Source organism: Argentina anserina, chromosome 1 (assembly GCF_933775445.1).
Source record: "Argentina anserina chromosome 1, drPotAnse1.1, whole genome shotgun sequence".
NCBI classification, from domain to species: Eukaryota; Viridiplantae; Streptophyta; class Magnoliopsida; order Rosales; family Rosaceae; genus Argentina; species Argentina anserina.
The window spans coordinates 497,004-518,436 of record NC_065872.1 but is presented as its reverse complement, the minus strand read 5'-3'; the positions used below and the strand labels follow the sequence as shown (position 1 = coordinate 518,436).

Genomic DNA, 21,433 nt, shown 5'->3' with positions numbered 1-21,433 from the left:
CCACTTTTGTAGCAAAATTGATAATCATTTAGTCATTTAAGTCACTAAATGAATTTTGACACTACCTAAATTCTCTATTTATTAGATATTAGTTTGAGAGAAAACGAACTTAAACATCAGTTTAATTCATTGTGAACCTTCAGGCTTCAGTTATCTACTCCAAGTCTCTTAAGTTTTTTTAATATGAAGCTGGGGATATAATTAGTGGAGAAAAAGAAGAACAGTAGTTAAAACTAAACAAATATTATCTGGCAACTCAACTCTTATATGAGAACTACAAAAGATTGCCGGTTGCAAATTAGATTTTAATCAAAGAAAGCACTTCCAATCTGAGGAAGGAACACATGAGTGATGGACAATCTTCAATGAAGAATCATTGAATTCCCACCAACACAACAAAAGGTCACCGACCAATATAGATTATACATTTCTACCATTATAACCTTTCTCATTTATGAAGCCCAACTTCTGTCCACCACCCCTGTCTGCATTTTACTTGTTTGATTAGTTCTTCTTTACCTTCCCCATATACCCTCCCTCCTCTGTTTATGTGCAAGTTTCTCAGACCAAAACTCTCCTTGTTTTCATAGAAAAACACAAATGATATACAGTAGTGTGTTTCAAGAAACTTTGCAACAAAACTAGAGCTTCTCATATTCCAACTCTACACAGAGACAAAGAGAGCTTCCTCCCCTTTGTTGTTTGTATCTGTTTTGCTTTCATGGCAGACCCTGCCAACCAACTACTCAACTTGAGCTGAGTTCATATTCTCTCTGGAAAAATGTCAAGAACCCATTTCTTACATGCATGTTCAGCTTCCACCCAATATTGACATTTTTGAAGATATTTGGTCTAGCAATCTTATTTGATGGAGCTGCAAGGGCCAAGAGATAAGTGTCTCTGAGATGGGCCCAAAACCATTATTGATACTGTAATACTGCTTGTGAAGCTCTGGCAGTGAGAGAGGTGTAGAGGAGGTTAGTGCTTGGTTTGGACTCGTTATATTCCTCACGCTTGTTACTTCTGGTTCATTTTTTACCAAATGGGTTTCAACTTCTTTGCTTCTCTACTGGTTCTTTCACTGTTGTTGAAGCCATTTGCTTGTCAACAACCCAATACAGATGGGTTTTATGTCTCTCTGTTCTTGCAAAAAATGGGTTTGCCATCATCATCTTCTTCTTCTTCTTCACTTTACAACTTCTCTGCTCCGGTTTGTTCATGGCCTGGAGTGTTTTGTGATTCAGGAAATGAATACGTTATTAGCTTAGTTGCTTCTGGTTTAGAACTCTCTGGTTCCATTCCTGACACCACTATTGGAAAGCTAACAAAGCTTCAATCTTTGGACCTTAGCAACAACAAAATCACTGGCTTCCCATCAGACTTGTGGAGCTTAGGCTCACTCAAGAACCTTAATCTTTCTCATAACCAGATTTCTGGGTCCTTGACTAACAACATTGGCAACTTTGGCCTACTTGAAAGCTTAGATATTTCAAGGAACAATTTATCTGGTGAGATTCCTGCTGCTATAAGCTCACTCATCAGTCTGAGATTTCTTAGGCTCAGTCAAAATGGTTTTGATATGAGCATTCCTCCTGGCATTATGAGTTGCCAATCTTTGGTTGAGATTGATCTTTCATCCAATAAATTGAATGGGTCTCTTCCTGATGGTTTTGGTGGTGCTTTCACTAAGCTAAAAAGTTTAAATCTTGCTGGAAATGCGATTCATGGCAGGGACTCTGATTTCTCAGTGATGAAGTCCATTACTAGTCTTAACATTTCTGGGAATGTGTTCAAGGGTTCAGTGATGGGTGTGTTTATGGAGCAGTTGGAGGTGATTGACCTGAGCAAGAACCAGTTTGAAGGTTACATTTCTCAGGTACAATTCAATGCAAGCTATAACTGGTCTCATTTGATTTATTTAGACCTGTCTGAGAATCAGCTTGGTGGAGAAATTTTCCATGATATTACTGGAGCCCAAAATCTTAAGCACCTAAATCTAGCACACAATAGATTTTCTAGGCAGAAATTCCCTAGAGTTGAGATGTTTTCTAGTTTGGAATACCTTAATTTGTCGAAAACTAGTCTTACTGGTCAGATTCCTTATGAACTGTCTCAGTTGAGTAGCTTGAGTACACTTGATCTTTCGGAGAACCACCTGATAGGTCATATTCCATTACTGAGTCTAGAGAGCATCCAAGTGCTTGATGTTTCATTCAACAATTTAAGTGGAGAAGTCCCGGTTTCGCTGTTGGAGAAACTTCCTTGGATGGAGAGGTTCAACTTCTCTTACAATAACTTGACACTTTGTGCTTCTGACATCTCCACTGAAACCCTCCAAAAATCTTTCTTTGGTGCTTCAAACAGCTGCCCCATTGCTGCAAACCCAACCCTTTTAAGAAGTCGAGCTGCTAAGGATAAGCACAAGGGACTAAAGCTTGCTTTGGCTTTGGCCCTCTCAATGGTGTGTTTGCTGGTTGGTTTGTTATTCCTCGCAGTTGGTTGCAGAAGGAAAACCAGAATGTGGGAAGTAAAGCCAACCTCATTCAAAGAAGAACAAAATATATCAGGCCCCTTTTCCTTCCAGACTGACTCTACTACATGGGTGGCAGATGTTAAGCAAGCAACATCAGTGCTTGTAGTGATTTTCGAGAAACCATTGCTGAACTTCACATTTGCTGACCTCTTATCAGCAACTTCAAATTTCGACCGCGGCACACTTTTGGCTGAAGGGAAGTTTGGCCCTGTATACAGAGGATTTCTGCCAGGTGGAATTCATGTAGCAGTGAAAGTTTTAGTGCATGGTTCTACATTGACAGACCAGGAAGCTGCAAGAGAGTTTGAATATCTCGGTCGAATCAAACACCCCAATCTTGTTCCATTGACAGGATATTGCTTAGCTGGGGAGCAAAGAATTGCTATCTATGATTACATGGAGAATGGGAACCTCCAGAATTTGCTTCATGACTTGCCGCTTGGTGTTCAGACAACTGAGGACTGGAGCACAGATACATGGGAAGAAGATGACAACAATGGCATTCAACATGTTGGTTCTGAAGGGTTGTTAACAACTTGGAGATTCCGACACAAGATTGCTCTAGGCGCTGCTCGAGCATTGGCATTTCTACACCATGGTTGCTCACCTCCAATTATTCATAGAGATGTCAAGGCCAGTAGTGTTTATCTCGATTATAACTTGGAGCCAAGGTTATCTGATTTTGGACTGGCTAAGATTTTTGGTAGTGGTTTAGATGAAGAGATCTCTCTTGGATCACCAGGCTACGTGCCACCAGAGTTTTCTCAGGCAGAATGTGATTCTCTAACACCAAAATCTGATGTATATTGCTTTGGAGTTGTTCTTTTTGAGCTCATTACTGGGAAGAAACCATCTGGTGATGATTATCCGGATGACAAAGAAGCAACTCTAGTGAGCTGGGTCAGAGGATTGGTTAGGAAGAACAAAGTGTTGATTGCTGTTGATCCGAAGATTCGTGATACAGGACGTGATGACCAAATGGAGGAGGCACTCAAGATTGGATATTTGTGCACAGCTGACCTACCATCAAAGCGACCAAGCATGCAACAGATAGTTGGACTACTAAAAGATATTGAACCAACAGGTAACCAATGAAGAACAAAGTTGATAATGGAGAATGTGGGAGTTTTGTTCTGTAGCTTTTCATTCCTTAGTTCTTGTACTTCTTTGTTATGAGTTCTTTTAGCTGCCATGGGGAAATTGTACAGTAGCCCTGGAAATTCCGTCTGGACTATCGATCATGTAGCATGCTCATTTTGCTTTCCCATTGTTGATGGCCTAAAAGCTTAATCTATATATACACCGGAGTTTTATTTCCGACTCCAAGGTTATGAATCTTTCTTGATATTTCATTTAGTTGGCAGTGTCATTCCAAACTCCAAGCTTGTTATGCTATGTTCGTCTGTCAAAACATGTACACTTGGAGTGTGCAAATATGAATGTGCATGTTCTCGTAGGGGAACTAACTATAGCGGCGAGTCACAGAAAGGCAAGAGTTCTGGCCTCACCGCCTAAGTCTGCCGGCAGTTAGTGATATACTGGACCACATTTTGCACCATCAACCATGACTTCAACCAAAAACCAGAAATGTGTGGCTGTCTGTGTTTATCTCAAAGTGAATAGGTACATTGTTAACACGGGGTGTCCATTAACATAGGTAACAACCCGTGTTCAGGAAAAGTCTCTAGTTTACTTCCATACCAGAGTACCAAACTCATCTGCAGAAATTTCACTGCTGTAAGTTGTTACTGTAAAGAATGCATGTAAAGCTAGTGAGAAAGAGACTCCTGCATAATTGGAGCCAGCATGCGGTTCTGGCGTTCTGCTGACCTCATCATCAAAAGTGAAATAGAGAAGACATGCATGATTAACTTGAAACGCATGCATCAGAGAAATAGAATCATTATATACAAAGAACAACAACATCATAACTGAGAATATGAACATCATCCTACACAATTTTCAGGAAGATATTTATAGACTCAAAGGTGAAAATGCAGAAGAGGTCTCCCATCATAATATACTAAGAGGCCTCAAGATTTTAGTGAGGGCATTCATCATATTCACTACCACATGGACTCATGGAGCATAAGTGTGTTCATTGATTCCAGCTACCTAAGTAGGTTGTGGTCCAAAAACCAACCAATCAAGTACCTGAATGTCTTTCTTTTCCCTAGCGTTTTTGAGTTGGTACTTGGTAGTAGTTAAGAACTAAATTCCTTCACCTTGCAAAGGATATTTTTGGGGTAACTCTAAAAAGAGAGAAACACCCTAAATCTAACTCCATAGAATATGTACTTCATCCCATTTGTTTTCCAAAAGTAATTAAACCTTTCCATGTCAAAATACACAGTTGTGGTTTGCTTCAGTTAGTTTATGGATCATGGCTACATATACATAACATGTTTCTTCATCCACCACTGCTAATCATCTAGGTTATTCTGTTCACCTGTTTATATCACTATTTCTTATTCCTTTCACCACATTTCTCACACTTGTATGAGCATGAATGCATGATTACAGTCCTATCATTACAGTTTCTCAGAAATTGTTGAATCTAATAGCATTTTTCTTCCTAAAACAAAAAAAAATAAGGAAGAAAAAAAAAGAAAAGAAGAAGAATTGGATTTGGTTTTGGTTTTGCTGTGGGAATAAATGATGGGTCCATTGGGCATAAGATTCTGGTTCGGTCCGAGTCCAATATGGCATCTCAACACCCGACGTCTAATCCGGCACGTGTGAACATTTTGCTGCCTTGACCTATCAGGCTATCACCAGTATTTTGCTACAGCTCACTATCAAAACCTATTTCAACTCCAACAAGATATAATTTGAGATCTAATAAAAGATATTTCAAATCCAAGTTACTATTTTACACATCAATATTATTAGTTGTAGAACTTGTGGTGATTTACAATCATACTATAGAGCTCGAGAAGATTGAGTCTGTTTGAGTAGATGTCGATGACGCTAGTGTGACAGCAATGAGAATGAATTGAACTCTCGGTACAAATATAATGTAGAGTGCTAGGTTTAAATACAAACTCACGTGAGTTCAATTTTCTTTAGTGATATATTTTTCTTGGAAATTTTTCGTACTTCATTGCTGATCTCCTCCTGACAATAAATCTTCTTTTTGTCCATAAACTATGAAGGCCAACTAAGAATATTATTTGTTTTTTTTTTTTAAAATTTCAATACATCAAGTGAAGGCTCTATCTCTCTCAGCGTTCTTCTAGAAGGCATGACCCTTAGGTAGGGGTGGGCATGAGACGGGATGGGACGGGACGGGACGAAACTCATCCCACGTCTCGTCACACTCTTTTAAATCGGGACGGGACATGGGTTTTTAATAATGCATCTCACTAGGAATTAATCCCGGTTGGGACGGGACGAGATCGGGACGGGACGGGACAAATCCCACATTCCTATGAAGTTAAATAAAAACCTATATTTTTACTTTTTCATTAACAAAGTAACATTCAATAATTAAATTTTAATAAAAAAATGCATATTATGTTCAAAATATTATAATATACTATTATTATTTGAGTTTATATCATTTTGGAGTTAATAAGAACATAAATTAGTTTTATTTTGATACAAATATATAAGAATTTTTAAGTTTTCATTAAAGGTGGGACGGAACGGGACGAAGCGGGATAGAAATTATTCGTCCCACGTCTCATCCTACTATTATGAAATGAGACGGGATCGGGACGGGACGAACGTTTTTAGACCTCCGTCTCATTCCGTCCCTATGAATTTCGGGACGGGATCAAGATTTCCATTTTTTATGCACACCCCTACCCTTAGGGTTTCGTGTAGCATCAATAACAGCTTTCTCCACAGAAGGGCGATGTCCGATTATCCTTCAAGGCTGGCGACGTAGGTTGTCTTAGTCTTGTGGGGTGTGGCTGAAGCAACTTTCTTCCAAGTGGGAAGGTTGGGGCGACAACGATAAGGCAAGGGTTGGGTGTGATTGGCGACGGGGTCTTGTGTTATGAGTTGGGATTTGTAGTTCATGTTGATTTGAAGGTCAAGAGCTTGTTGCATCGCTTTGCCTTGGAGGAGGTCTGTACTGGTCATTTACTAAGGCTCCCAACACGGTGGAGGCGTATGGAAGGCTACCTGAACAGTATACTCCAATGATCTTTTCCGGCATTTGACCAGTCACGTTAGTGGAGAAAGGAGGTAGGAGAAGGTTGGGCTAGGCCCTTATGGACCTAGTTCCATTAGTCCAATTGTTTCTTATGTTCTGTTTTCCACTAGCTGAACTTGGATCTTGGCCTTCAATAAATTAGCCGTCCTAGCATGACATTGTTACTAGTTACTATATAAATCGATTATAAGATAACTAGAAATTAGGCATTTCATATATTTTCAAGTATCGTGACTTCCAATAAGCGGTCGGAGATATGTTCATATTGTTTCGTACATTTACTTATTTAGTACAAGATCTTGCGTCGTAGTTTCAAAAAAGAACTATGAATCTTATTCTACAAAGTAGGATTAATGAAAAAAGAAAGGTGGATAATTTCCTCCTTGCCCCAAAATTCTTTTTTGCCCCAAAATTCGTTTTGGATAAGTCCACAAGTGCAAGAGAGCGAGTGAAAGGTGCTAAACCCTAGCATCAGATCCAACGGCGAGAAATCAATCTAATCTAACCAGGGTTAACACAGTCGCGCCCCCTCAAAAAGAGTTGGAATAAGAGCCCAGCCGCGGTCACACTTTTTCTCCCAAGTCGTCCTCCTCTCTCTCTCATCGCTTTATTCACAGAGTCGAAACCACAGAGTGAAGCTCCTCCTCCTCCTCCCAATCAGCCGCCAATGTCTGACGAGGAGCACCAGTTCGAATCCAAGGCCGACGCCGGAGCCTCCAAGACCTATCCTCAGCAAGCTGGTACCATCCGCAAGAATGGCTACATCGTCATCAAGGCCCGCCCTTGCAAGGTTCGCCTCCGCCGGCTTCCTTTATCTTTGTTCTTAATCGGTTTCTAGGGGTTAATATACTGCTTTTGTTTCAGATCTTCGATTTTTGCTGGCTTTGATTTGTGTTTGGATTTGTTTCGCTTCTGTTTGAGCTACCAATTTCTCACTTGTGATTTTGCTTAGGGTTACAGTTGAGTTGTGATTAGGGCGGTTTTGTGTGCTAGCGTGAAACCCTAGCAGAGTGGATTATAGATTAAGAGCTGGATTGTTGTGAATTAATTACTGTTTGACATGGAATCGTTGCGGATCTAGGTTATTGTGCTGTATGTTGTAGCTGGGCTAATTTGTTATGAGACTAATTTGGTGGTAAGCTGAATGGATGTTTGCTTGCTTTGCGATTAACAGGTTGTTGAAGTCTCCACTTCCAAGACTGGAAAGCATGGTCACGCCAAGTGCCACTTTGTTGCTATTGATATCTTCAATGGCAAGAAGCTTGAGGATATTGTCCCCTCCTCCCACAATTGTGACGTAATCATCTATCCAAACTTGATCTTTGTGCAATTATGTTTCCGTGTGGGCAGTTTGTTTTGTGCTGTACTGTAGTTATTTACTTATCTTCTGTATTGCAGGTTCCTCATGTGAACCGTACTGATTACCAGCTGATTGATATCTCTGAAGATGGCTTTGTAAGTATCTAAACTAATCATTTTCAGAAGTGGGGTATAATTATGAGTACTTTTGAGTTCATGTGTACATTTGCGTCATAAACCTGTGCATTGACTATGTTTACACCTTTTCTGTCCTGTTAACACATTTACATTAAAAGTATTGGATAATGATTCTGTAGTTGTCTTTCTTCCATTTCATGTAAACTAACTGAAGTATGGTTGCAGGTGAGTCTCTTGACTGAAAATGGAAACACCAAGGATGACCTGAGGCTTCCCACTGATGATTCTCTCCTCACTCAGGTATGATGCCCTGATAGAATTTCCATTCAATGGAATTTTTTTTATGGTGTGTTGCTTCGATATGTTTATGTATCATATTACTGAACTCTTTCCTTGAATATGACTTTGCAGCTGAAGGATGGATTTGCTGAGGGCAAGGATCTTGTGGTGACTGTCATGTCTGCAATGGGAGAGGAGCAGATTTGTGCCCTTAAGGACATTGGTCCCAAGTAAACATGATGCTTTATCAGTGGCTGTTTCTGATGGCAAGACCTGTGAATTTTGTTTCATCTGTGTTGCTAACAGGGAGGTTTATCAACCATATATCTGTGCAATGAAACCTTTATTCAAATGGTATTTTGGTTTGCGGGGGTTTGTAATAGTGATAAGAAGTGAAGAAGATTTAAAATGCCGGATCCCTTCTCAAAGGGAGCTTGCATATCTATGAAACTATCTGTTTTTTTCCATCAAAGGAAAGATATTTTCTGTGATTTCATTTTGTGCTGCGTGTTCTATGTGAAGGAATGGTTTTGCCTATCTTTACTAGTCTAGATCTTGTTTCAAGATGCCAATCACAATACAGGTATTCCTGAATCCTAATTCGCATATCATGCAGTCTTGGATGGCTGAATAAACTATAATTTATTGAACTGAGTTAAACTGCGACTTAAAAACTAGGCTTGGTGGTGTGTTTCTTTTTTCCTTGTCTTTTTTCTTTTTAGTAAGGTTGTGTTTCTATTTCCGCCGGGTTAAACACTGAGGTTAATCCTTTCTCAGGTTGAAAGCATGTTAGCTATCTACAAATTGCTGCACAAAAGTCATAAAAATTCTATAATATCATTTACCAGTTTCGTTTAGAAACAATCGTAGGTGAGCAGTCTATGCCCTTTCAAACAAATACACCAGAAGTAACATATTACTAAGGATCTCTGCTTAGCTGCCATAGATGTAGCAGCCAAATCCCCAAAACGTAACAATCAAAGAGAGGATTTTTAAGCCGCTCATGGGATCATTTAACAATATCACAGCTGCAATGCTTGTGAGTGGTACCCTTACTGCATTAAGAACACCAGCAAGAACAGTGGAAGACAGAAAGAGCACAGCAGTAGCCCCTAACACCCCCAACTGAAAAGTGATCGTACTCCAAATGAGAACTTGGTAATAAGAGGATTTACCACCCTCGAAAGTTTTAGCTTCGGATGCCATTCCCTGAAAATCCTTATTCAAAATCATCCCGATGGTGGTAAACACAAAGGCAAATAGGGACACCCCAAGTTGTTGCTCCAGCACAACATGAAAGGACCTTCTACCAAGTAGCTTCACAAAAACTAGCTCTGAGAGAGCAAAAATGAGCCCATGGAGAGCAGATCCCAATATATCCCAGACGAAACCTAGAATGTATTGCTTCTCGGTGACATAGTCGTATCTGTCTGAATCAGAATCCAATGCAATGATGGTCATAGCAGCAGTAATGACCACAATAGCATTTACTATTGAAGCGTTTAGTTTGTTCTTCACCAGTATATATCCAAACAATGCAGAAAATACAAGAGATGACGATGCAAGGAGAGAAGCAGTAGATGCTGGGAGGTAAGCATATGCGTATGCATACATAAGGTTGTCGGCAGCACTTAGGAGACCTAGCACACCATAAGATAATGCAAGTGTGAAATTCAGGGGAGTAGGACTGGTTTTGCAGATGAAGTATGTTGGCAGTAAGATCACAGCAGTCAGAGGCCACCCTGCAACAGCCGCCCATGATATGATCCACTTGCTAGTGCCGCCATTGGCAAAATAGATACGAGATAGAAGGCTAGATGCAGGAAATGCTACAAGCATTCCCGCACTGCTTAGAAGTAGAAGTATCCAATGCGAGATTGGCTTGCTTTTGTATTCTTCCCTAGCCATTGTGTTGAGGGCAGAAATCCGGGCACGTAGTGAAACAGGAGGATTCGGTGAATCCTCTTCCATTCTTCCCCCTGATATGAATTCAATGATTTATGAAAGACATGGTTAAACATAAGATTTTGCAGAACAGTAATTCCAAACAATTTGTGATGATTTGAAGTTTGAACAATGCAGAATCATGGTTTTCATAAACCAGACTTTTCTCTCCTCTGTGAAGAGGAAGAATACATAACCTGATTGAATATGCAGTAAATCAGGAAAATTGAACAGACAGTTATAGTTCATGATAATATGATGCTTGAGGAAATTAGGTTGGAGCAAAGAAACACGGGTGTCAAAGTCAGATCAAGGGGATAAATTATTACGTAAAGATATTATAAGCCAAGGGTTCAAGGTTTCAGGCTTGGGATATGACCTTGAGTCATACAGATTGTCCTTTGCTTTCATATTCTCAATAAAAAAGAAATATCATATCTAGTTGATCAATCAGCTGCGTGAAACCCAGCATAGAAGCGAAACCACATACAGAAAGAACTAAGAAGCAGCACCAAGAAGAAACTAAAGAAATAGTAAGATCTGTGGAACAGAGGGTTACAGAGCTAACCAAAGGAAAAGATCTAGACTCATAGAACTTGAAACCAACACAATAACTTAACATTGAGAGTACTTTCCAGTTCATTAATCCACTACTTGAGAACTATGGTTGAACTAAGAGGAAACCACAGCCAAATAATATCAGTGGAACAGGGAATCCCAAAGCTCAAAGGTTACCCAATTAGCTTCTCTAGATTTTAAACAACATTGTACCTCAAATTCGATGAGATTCTTTTCATAAATTTTCCGGCGACCAAATACATCAGAACTCGAGAAAAACAGAAACCAATCAATACTAACTGAAATTGATTCAGAATTTAAAAGACAAACCTGACTCGAGCAGCGGCTGCATTAGATTAAGGTTGGTAGAGCCTGTGAGACTGATTTTGAGGTCACCAAAGTAGCCAATGAAAACCAACCAGATTTGAACTATAACTACTCGCAATATCTTAATTTTTTTTTGGCATATAAGCAAATTTTGAAAAGTCCACCACATTTTCCATTAGTACATACATAACTTAGTGTTTTGGCTTAGACACTCAACTATATATCCATAAAAACAACTAATTGCTTGTTCTTTTCATCATCTAATTAATGGAAATAACTAGTTGTCTTGTTTGATTTGACAAATCAGCTGCTCATTATCGAAGATTTTTAGAAGGTAAAGAACCACCAAAGGTATGAGGTTATGAAACTTTCACATTTTCCAATTATATGTGCATCACATAGGTATGAGAACCTATGAAGCTAGTAACAGACAATATAGGGCTTTTCATCGTTAAATTTATGGTCGTTTTCTTATAATTTTTTAGTTAATCCTCACTATAGCTCACGGCATGTGTAGTTTATAATATATATATTTAGTTATTTACATAATTATGTGTGTTAATTCGAGTTTTAAAATATATAAATGTGATATTTTTCATGTATCATATTGGTTTTAGATTACAAAATTTTGTTTACTTTAACAATATATATATTTAGTTATCTACATAATCATTTTTCTGTTAATTCAAGTTTTAAAATATATAAATGAGATATTTGTCATTTATCATATTGGTTTTGGATTAACAAAATTTGGTCGGTGAATACGTAATAACCTTATGATCATCTTAATCTGAATTCATTTAATAATGTGAATTGATCAATTGAATTAGAAGAAAAAATATAGGATAAAAAAATGTCCGGGCCCAAACGGCAAGCTGTAGAATGTAGAAACCGTCAAGTCAACCAAACGAATGGTGATCCCGGCACCTTGTACGACGGAGATATAAACGGCTACGGTTACACCGTCATAAATACGAAACCCACCTGAGTCCACGGCAGTCAAAGACACATATATCCCCCCACCCCCACCCCCCCCTTTAAAAATTAAACACCTCTCTCTCTCTCCGGTCACAGAATCCAATACATTTCTCGGTCCAATTCTCGGGTTTGGACACTATAAAACCCCCCGCACCCAGTAACCAACCGTTTCTCTCTCCCTGAAAACTTTACTCTTTCTAATTATTATTCTCACTGATTATCCGGACATGGCTGAACACGAGAGCCAATTTCAAAAGCAAGGCGAAGATGATGAGAGAGAAGAAGAAGAAGAAGAAGAAGAAGAAGAAGAAGAAAAGGAGAGTGGGATCGAGTTACCGGAGTCGACGCGATTAGAAACCGTTGCAGGTTAGCTTTGTTTTTCTGATTTGGTTTTGCTATTTTTGTGGTGTGTATGGATTTAGAGTGACCTTGGTTTGATCTTTGCAGGCTCGGGAGTTAGGTCTGCGGCGGAGTCGGTTGGTGGAGCTCAATTTCAGGTTAGAAGGATTGATCATGTTGAGTGTTATGAGCTCTTGAATTTGAATCTGTCTAGGTCTAAGTTTTGTTGTCTGTAGATTTCAGTTTGCATGCGATTTCGAACTGTTGTTGTGTGCATGTTTGAGTTGTTAGGAGAATTGTAATTTTCGGAGAGGTGGAAATCATAGAGTTGGTGTGTGCAAAGCGATACGGTGGGAAGGGGAACTGTTAGGGATGGTAGAAAAGATTGTGATTACTGTTATGTTAGATTATTAAGCAATAAGCACTGTGTAAGGGGCAATTTGTCTTGTTATTGTTTTATGATCTTCGCGGCAGTAGTTTGCGAGGGCAAGGGGGTAGGGGTGTGTTCTACTGACAGGCTAAGATACCTATGACATTAGTTTCTGCGGTGGTAAATGGAAGTTATTAATCTATTTGTTGTTGAGCTTAGTTGAAACGGGAAAAGGAAATGTACAAAGAGCATAAGATTTTCTTTATAGTGATGTGACAGATAGTAATAGTTGAGGAACAAGAGGCAGGCAGAAAATTTTGTTTACTGCAAGCTAGTGTTTACGCGGTAAATTGTTTTGGTATATAGTTTGTATTTGCACGAGTATAATTTTTTATATTTCATAGGAGCAAGTAGGGATAAACCGCCTGGATGATCTGGCAAGTGCATCGTACCAGCCTGCTCAGGGTCGGACACAAAATCAGCCACAATTGGTTTCTTGTCCAACTTCGTTGTCAGAACTGTCACCAACTTCTGTTACTCAATCTATTTCACCTGCTCCAAGCCCAATTCTTCGAGAACAAAGACGGCCATTGCAAAATGTCAATAGTTTATGCATGCTCGAGGGGGGCAAACAAATTTCTTCTGACTTTGATTCTATATCGCCCGTTCGTCTTGTAAAAACCTCTGCTTCAGATGGTTACAACTGGAGGAAATATGGCCAGAAGCAAGTGAAGAGTCCTCCAGGTTCCCGAAGTTATTACAGATGCACATTTTCTGAGTGTTCTGTCAAAAAGATTGAATGCTGCGATATTTCAGGCAATTTAACTGAAGTTGTTTACAAAAGTCAACATAGTCATGATCCACCTCTGAGGAGTAACTGCACAAGGGAAATCAAAGTTGCATCTTCTGCTGAGTGTGTAGGCAATAGTGTTACAGAATATCCCTGTGCACTACTGAATGATTCAGAGCAGTCCACAACTTCGAAAGAACACGTACAAGAAATCCCAATTTCTGAAAATAAACGGCAGAGTTCAAGTAACTCCGATGGTAATGATGATGTGATGATCAAGGAGGAGCATAACAATGAACCAGAATCCAAAAAAAGGCAAGCCTTTTACAATTCTACTTTCCTCCTCCCTTGTAATTTTGTTAACTGTGTTTAGAGGAGGTGAGGCGATATATGTTTTAACAGTTTCTCTTGTTATATCTAGATTGAAGAAAAGCAACTCAGAACATTCAGATTCCCTCTTGAAACCTTGCAAGAAACCTAAGTTTGTTGTACATGCAGAAGGGGATGTGGGAATATCAGCTGATGGATATAGATGGCGCAAGTACGGACAAAAGATGGTGAAGGGAAACCCCCATCCCAGGTGCATGCCATTTCTATCATTTGTTTTCCCCACTTTTCTTTTGTTCTTTTTGTTTGACACATACTTTTGCATGTCCTCTCTACATCAACTTGAAATTTACTGACTGCAAACAGTGCAAAGTATTTACCTAGAACCACCTCAAAGTAGTGAAAATGCAATTGAAATGAAGATGATCATAATGATAGGAGCCTCAGTTGTGAATTACTACTGTAAAATTTGATGTTTTGAATCGGGAACGTGATATATATTGATACTTTATGGGTTACAATACGTCTTGTTTTATATTTGGAATGTGGTTTTTTTACCACCCTGCCTCTAGGTATCTGTTAATAGTTGATAGATTATCAAAATCAGTTACCACATGATGTTTAGAATTTTATAATTAAATTTGAGGTCTGTTTTTCTCTTTGTGGTGATAATCGTATCGCTTTTGGATCTAATAGGGCAATTCTCTTTCTTTCTTTACTTGTTTTTTTTTCTCTTTGAATAGTTTTCATACAATTCCATTCCTTGCATATCCAAATCATACCCTTTCAATAGTTGCACTTGTTTTTATTTCAAAGTGATAATCATAAAAGAATAGATTTGGAAAATCAATTGACTGAGACTTAAAGAAGAGGAGTGCACATGTTGAAAAAGGGTGTGTTGAAATCTCTTTTATATTGGTATTCATCTATGAATTGCTCAGTAAGCCGTCAGCACTATCCTTTAGAATGGAAGCATTTTTTAAGCTGAGGAGTACCAGGCAGAAGATTATCATACCCTTTCAATAGTTGCACTTGTTTTTATTTCAAAGTGATAATCATAAAAGAACAGATTTGGAAAATCAATTGACAGAGACTTAAAGAAGAGGAGTGCACATGTTGAAAAAGGGTGTGTTGAAATCTCTTTTATATTGGTATTCATCTATGAATTGCTCAGTAAGCCGTCAGCACTATCCTTTAGAATGGAAGCATTTTTTAAGCTGAGGAGTCACCAGGCAGAAGATTATCATATGTTTCAACTCATTTGAATTTTGAGAGATTGATAAGACTTTCTCAGAAAGATTGAGGAAAATTATGCCGTCTCGTGCATCGAGCTCTTAGATAGTGTTGAATCGGGAATGTGAGATATATTGTTACTTTATGGGTTTTAATATTCTCTGAGATGGTGTAAAGTAGAGTTCCCCTTAAATATGTTTACCTTTATGTGACTAGGACCTCAGTTTCATTATATATGTTAGCTGTTAGGTATTACTTGGTGATCATCTAATGATTGTCTTTCACCTGCTGAAGAGTAATACAAGATAATTGTCAGGAGCGTATTATGCAACTGCCCTTAGACTAGGCGTTGGTGATCTACTGAAGAAGCCTAACACTAGCTCAGATTCCCAGAATTGTGTTTTCGTATATTACTTCTTACTTTGATTCTGATCGGTATGCTTATATTTTTTCGTAGGAACTACTATAGATGCACTTCTGCCGGATGCCCTGTCCGGAAGCACATTGAAACGGCCGTAAATAACACAAGTGCTGTCATAATAACATACAAAGGGATACATGACCATGATATGCCTGTTCCAAAGAAGCGGCATGGCCCTCCATGTCCTCCTCTTGTTGCCGCCGCTGCCCCTGCTTCCATGAACAATTTGCAGATTGTGAAAGGTGATACTGAAGGGCACCAATCTTCGACCCAGTGGTTAGTGAACAAGGGAACTCAACAATCTTCGACGCAATGCTCAGTGGACAATGGAGCACACCAATCTTCAACGCAGTGGTCAGTAGACAAGGAAGGAGAATTGACTGGTGAGACCTTAGAACTTGGAGGCGAGAAGGCAATGGAATCAGCTCGAACTCTTTTGAGCATTGGATTTGAAATCAAACCCTGTTGAAGGTACTTTTGCTGCCTGTGGACTAGTCAAAACTTTAGAAGATCATCAACCAGCCTTTCTTAGAAAAACATGCATATGTATTTATGTTAAGATTTAGCATCACATTGGCAGGTTTGTTTTTTAATTTTTCGTTCTTTCACCTTTTTGCTGTTGTTTATAGTGCACAGTTGTGTATATATTTAGTTTTGTATCATTTGTATGCCCTGGAATCTTGTTTGAGTAGGCTATAACTAAAGAAATGGGAGTATCTTTCTTGTTTTAAACTTGTTATCAGGAGCATGATACATTTAAGTTTTGGAACTAGAGAAGTAGTCGAAGTTAAGCTGCAGTTTCTTACCGAATGTTTCCCAATTGAATCAAACTTCAATAAAAAGAGAAATACTGAAACCACAGGGCATTGCATTTACCCAGTTTGGTAGAACTTAACTTTAATGAAAGAAGAAGCTTTTTGTACAGAAGCCAGAAGTGATTCCTAAAGAGTCGATATATAGATCCATACATGACTTTTTATGGTGAAGTTGTTTAGCAAACACTGAAAACTTATCTACTAATTTTGTCCTCATCACTGTCCTAAGGGAACAAGGAGACATTGTACGCACATCGTTCATTATCACCAGCAAATCCATTTAAAGCCAATTGACCTTTTCAGTTTTTAGTCCAGCACACTAGAAGTCAAGTACGAAGAATCAAGATGTTTCAACATTTGCATCACTTCATTGCCGGTAAAATAAAACACAGTATATGTCTAAAATAAAAAATTCAATTTGATCAGAAAATTACGTGTTAATATATGTCCAAAATGAAAAATTCAATTTAACTAAAAAATACGGGTTCAATTTGCTAGAAAGTACGGATTAGTATGTGTCCGAAATAAAAAATTCACTTTAACTAGAAAATTAAGCGTTAATTTATGTCCAAAATGAAAATTTTAATTTGGTAAAAAAATACTACGTTAGGATATGTCCACATGAGACCCAATATTCAATTGCCTAGATATGGGTTTAAAGACTAGTGGATAAATAGTTTTAATGTACAAAAAAATGTATATTAAGTTTCTGAAGGCTATGAAGAGATTTAGTGAGCTATTCCTTCCTTACACCAACAGCACAATCACCAGTTTCATTTTAATCCACTTCAGTAATCTACAGAAAATCCATATCTGCTTCAGATGTCATTAATTTACACAAGAAACCATCTTCAATGCTACCCTATACAAGAACAGTATGAGTAGCTCTGAATCAGTCAATGGGGTAGGTAATCTGATGATTGAATCAGGGTGATCAAGATTCAAGACACAGTCTTTATACGTCTGCGGAGAAACTCAACTCATCCAGGGCAACCGACAAGTCTGATTCTATCCCGTTCTCGATTTTCTTTTCACCCTCTTCCAGGGAGCCATTCTCTTGCTTCCCTTCTGCAGCATTCAGACACTCCTGGAATCTGAAGCAACTAACCAGATGGTCATTTGTAATTCCGGCCACTTGCATGAAAGAGTAGATGACAGTGGGACCCACGCTACGAAATCCCCTTCTCACAAGATCTTTGCTTATCACATCTGCCTTTGGGGATTTGGCTGGAACCTGCCGAGGGTACCGGAATCGGCTAATTAATGGCTTGCTATTCACGAAGTTCCAAATATACTTGTCGAAAGATCCAAACTCATCTATGACCTGGCATCAGCAAAACCTGCACAAAGTTAGCTGCATAGATAATCAAAGCAATTAAAAATGTGCACTCATGGCTGCAGTAAAAGGGTTATTTTGGGTTTTTTGGGGGGGGGGGGTGTAGTTAATGGTTGAACTACTATCAAGACAAATAAGTTACTGAATCACTCTAATAAGGCAAGCTGGCTGCTGAAGAAAAGGAATAATTAGGTTACATGAGCATTTCTTGATTTGAGCTGTCAGAATGGTAGTATCACTAAATGTCCTCTATGTGTAATACAAAGACAGGGGAATCAGGGCCACCATTCATCTACTTTTTTTTCCACCTAACCTACTTGATCAAATCATCACTAAGCACCAATTATATGGCAACTGATTACTAATGCAAACAATGTGGTCCACAGTTTATAAGACTAAACTAAGGGAATGAGATAGTTTGCTTCCAGATGGATGAAAGAAATAAATCCCACTAGAGCTACTATACTAATATAAATAGTTGAAGAGTCAATTTCTGCTGAAGAAATTCACAACTCTACAGTTTATTAGTACTCATATGAGCTAGTCGCATCTTCTGCTAGTCAATCATATAGAACAGGAGAAGGAAGTGAATATATACCTTAGTCATTTGACGTCCATTTTCAAGAATAGCACGCAACTTTGACTCGGACAATAAGGAGCCTGCAACACTACCCGGTGCCATTATCTTCTTCTCATTCAACTTCGCGACAGCAATAGGATCAAAATCTGCAAACACTTCCCTGCACAGAGAAGCTTGGGCATAAATAACATAGAGCAGAAAAGGTCTTGTAGCAGGAAGGCCCCAACTTTCATGTATAAGGTTAATTTGGGGCAAGCCTCTATTGGTAATCGAAAAAGAAAACTTCAATAGATATTACCTAAAGATGTGCCTTTTGCTTAAAATGAGAGGCCATGAAAGTTCAGCCAAAGCACCAGATAGGACAAGAAGCTCAAACAGTAGCCTGCATATGGGAAGAACGATCAAACAAATTACTCTGAAGTCTAACCATGAACAATCATTCCAATAATCATGGATTCAGATATATTATGACATACTTGTCATCGTGTACCGGGAGCCCCCATTCTTCATCATGAAAAGCAACATAACATGGATCTGCTTTCAACACAAAAGATGTCGTCATATTCTGACAAATATGAAGAACTCAAGCAATGAAGAAAAACTTAACACAGTTATAACTTATAATCTTCATACCAATGAGATATATATAGAGCCATGCAATCACTCTTAAAATCAATCGGGTTATGATTTCGAATACACTTCCAACACTTTTAAAAAATAGATTATACTAAAAGCTCCAATAATTTAAAACTCCGCTCTTCCCCTTCATTTGATATAGTTCAGACAGTATTTTTGCCAATGGATTCATGCTAGCAATGAGATCATAAACAATAACATTAAAGAAAGTAAATCGTAGTCAATTAGCTAGAAACAGCCACATGTATCTGATTCCTCAGACATTTGAATTGAAGCACTTTATTCTATGGTGTTGATTATAAAAGGAGGCAATACGAACTGCAATCTTTGTAATTTTGATTTTAAACATCTGAGGAACACTCAATCACTAGGAACTTACGATACTTTAAAGGCCTAGGTTTTGCCTACACACTGATGGATTGTTGAAACTTTACTCAGGTTCATATCGGCTAGGCTGACAGTTTCCCCAATATTTTTTTCAATGTGTATTCCAACATAATTTTACAAGGCCATGGCTAAGATGATGAATTAATAATTTGTATCTACGAATCTGTATGTTATGTTTCAACAGCGATCAAAAGCTCAATTATAGGAAAGTTAAAGTACCACAACAAATAAAGAATAAATAAACATAACCAATTACTCCAGAAGCTAAGAAGTTCACTTTAGTTCAGAACAGTAAGACGAACCGGTATTTGGAGTCACCCAAGCACATCGTTTATTTGACTGTGAACCACCAGGAGGAGAGTCCAATCCACCATCAGAAACAACACTTCTTGGTTTCGACACATACTGCTTCCTCCTACTCCCTACACTATTTGATCGAATAAGTCTACCAGTAGATGCTCTACTATGGAATGAATCTGTAGACGCATCGGACGAACATGAAGCATTTAGTGAAAAATTAGACTGCAATAACTGGTCGTGCCGACGAAGTACTGAAGGAACACTGATAGAATGCAGCTTAGGAGAGGTAGAGACTTTTGAAGATTGCTGGGTTTTCTTGTCCTCAGCTGATGTAACCTCCTCAACCGTTTTCTCAGTCTTTCTCAGTGGCTTTGTAGCCGGTTTTCGTGCACTGAATGCCCCTCCCTTGTTCCCAGCAGGTCCAAGCACGGACCGTGACTCAGAATTAGCCACATTCATAGACTTTACTCTTGGAGCTCCTGACATTGTTTCGCCTCTTTGTCCAGCACTAACTTCTAAACAGACCCAGAATCACCAAATGCCGAGAAAATAGCTCGAAAGCTGTAATTTAACCAGCTTAAGGTTTTGTTCTAATCCTCTATACTTTCCAACAATCCCCAAAACCTAAACTTTAACTTGCATTCACACCCAAAAACATATAAGTTATTCATTGACCTTGCTCCTCCAGCTCAAACACAGATCTTAACATTTCAACCACACTATTCCCCAAATTCACACTCCCCCGTACCTTTTAGGTCTGTACATTCACATTCAAATCCTCCAACTTCACCTCACCCCTTCCAATACCCATATCCAAAAACCACTAAAACCCTCCACTTCTCCTATCCCCAGATTCCAGCTCACCCCAAAAACCCCCCAACAAAGTCAGAACCCAGATCACAATTCCACAAAACAACACTAAAGTTTGAAACTTTAGCTCAAACCTAGGGCTTTCCTCACCTAAACAAAACAAAAAAACTGAGATACTTGAAACTCAAAGCTTCCACATTCTCAACTTAATACAAAACCAAGAAACCAAAACTGTCTAAAGGCAAAGATTAAAAGCAGAGGCCTTTGAAAAAATGAAACCTTTGGGGAGTGAGAGAGAGAGAGAGAGAGAGCTCAGTGCAGCACCACAAAGCAAAGCTGACACAAATGGGAAGCTCCCTCTGAAATTCCCATGTTACTAATGCGATGAGAAAATGCGGGAAGCTGGGTTTTGTGGGTATTGAAGAGAGAAGCAAAAGAAGCTTTCGATCTCAGGAATTGAAGTTTCTCTCAGAGAGAGAGAAGAAGAAGAAGAAGAAGAAGAAGAAGAAGAAGAAGAAGAAGAGAGAGAGAGAGAGAGAGAGAGAGAGAGAGAGAGAGAGAGAAGGGTGAAAGCTTTGTCCTTTTTTGTTTGTTTATCACAGGGCGACCTACAAACCCGGTTTGGTGTAACATTTCACTGCCTATCGCCGGTTGCACTCATATGGGAACAAATTAGGTTATTAGGGGAACAAATTAGGAAACAAATTAGGTTATCTCTAAACATTTTAGGACTGAGGAATCTGAAAGCAAGTTTTAATTAGTGTCTTTGTTGTTCATTTTGATTGGAAGATAGTTATCACAACTGATAGACAATTGTTCCTCTTGTCGATTAGGAATCTAAATAAAATCCTAAATACTCCAAATATATTAA

At 38.7% G+C, this 21,433-nt stretch overlaps 5 protein-coding genes across 5 annotated transcripts; 3 read left to right on the top strand and 2 right to left on the bottom strand.

Annotated features, from left to right (window-relative positions):
- Nucleotides 1-451: 451 nt before the first annotated feature.
- On the top strand, nucleotides 452-3,859 carry LOC126785528 (probable LRR receptor-like serine/threonine-protein kinase At2g24230). Its single transcript, XM_050511244.1, has one exon. It carries the CDS (start codon nucleotides 1,043-1,045, stop codon nucleotides 3,626-3,628), a length of 2,586 nt encoding a protein of 861 aa, XP_050367201.1. The 5' UTR covers nucleotides 452-1,042; the 3' UTR covers nucleotides 3,629-3,859.
- A 3,413-nt stretch (nucleotides 3,860-7,272) lies between these two features.
- LOC126782898 (eukaryotic translation initiation factor 5A-2) lies at nucleotides 7,273-8,910 on the top strand. Its single transcript, XM_050508254.1, has 5 exons — nucleotides 7,273-7,485; nucleotides 7,870-7,992; nucleotides 8,094-8,150; nucleotides 8,358-8,432; nucleotides 8,544-8,910. Exons 1-5 carry the CDS (start codon nucleotides 7,363-7,365, stop codon nucleotides 8,643-8,645), a joined length of 480 nt encoding a protein of 159 aa, XP_050364211.1. The 5' UTR covers nucleotides 7,273-7,362; the 3' UTR covers nucleotides 8,646-8,910.
- Nucleotides 8,911-9,270: 360 nt separating this feature from the next.
- LOC126782892 (probable purine permease 5) lies at nucleotides 9,271-11,318 on the bottom strand. The gene is made up of 2 exons (XM_050508241.1): nucleotides 11,244-11,318; nucleotides 9,271-10,390 (listed from the first exon to the last, which is right to left on the bottom strand). The coding sequence occupies exons 1-2, from the start codon at nucleotides 11,263-11,265 to the stop codon at nucleotides 9,345-9,347; spliced, it is 1,068 nt and encodes a 355-aa protein (XP_050364198.1). The 5' UTR covers nucleotides 11,266-11,318; the 3' UTR covers nucleotides 9,271-9,344.
- Nucleotides 11,319-12,307: 989 nt separating this feature from the next.
- LOC126783236 (probable WRKY transcription factor 32) lies at nucleotides 12,308-16,394 on the top strand. The gene is made up of 5 exons (XM_050508669.1): nucleotides 12,308-12,584; nucleotides 12,666-12,715; nucleotides 13,332-14,032; nucleotides 14,139-14,297; nucleotides 15,735-16,394. Exons 1-5 carry the CDS (start codon nucleotides 12,446-12,448, stop codon nucleotides 16,165-16,167), a joined length of 1,482 nt encoding a protein of 493 aa, XP_050364626.1. The 5' UTR covers nucleotides 12,308-12,445; the 3' UTR covers nucleotides 16,168-16,394.
- Nucleotides 16,395-17,163: 769 nt separating this feature from the next.
- LOC126801893 (uncharacterized) lies at nucleotides 17,164-21,037 on the bottom strand. Its single transcript, XM_050529413.1, has 5 exons — nucleotides 19,755-21,037; nucleotides 18,906-18,963; nucleotides 18,728-18,811; nucleotides 18,448-18,589; nucleotides 17,164-17,837 (listed from the first exon to the last, which is right to left on the bottom strand). The coding sequence occupies exons 1-5, from the start codon at nucleotides 20,236-20,238 to the stop codon at nucleotides 17,469-17,471; spliced, it is 1,137 nt and encodes a 378-aa protein (XP_050385370.1). The 5' UTR covers nucleotides 20,239-21,037; the 3' UTR covers nucleotides 17,164-17,468.
- Between the last annotated feature and the right edge of the window lie 396 nt (nucleotides 21,038-21,433).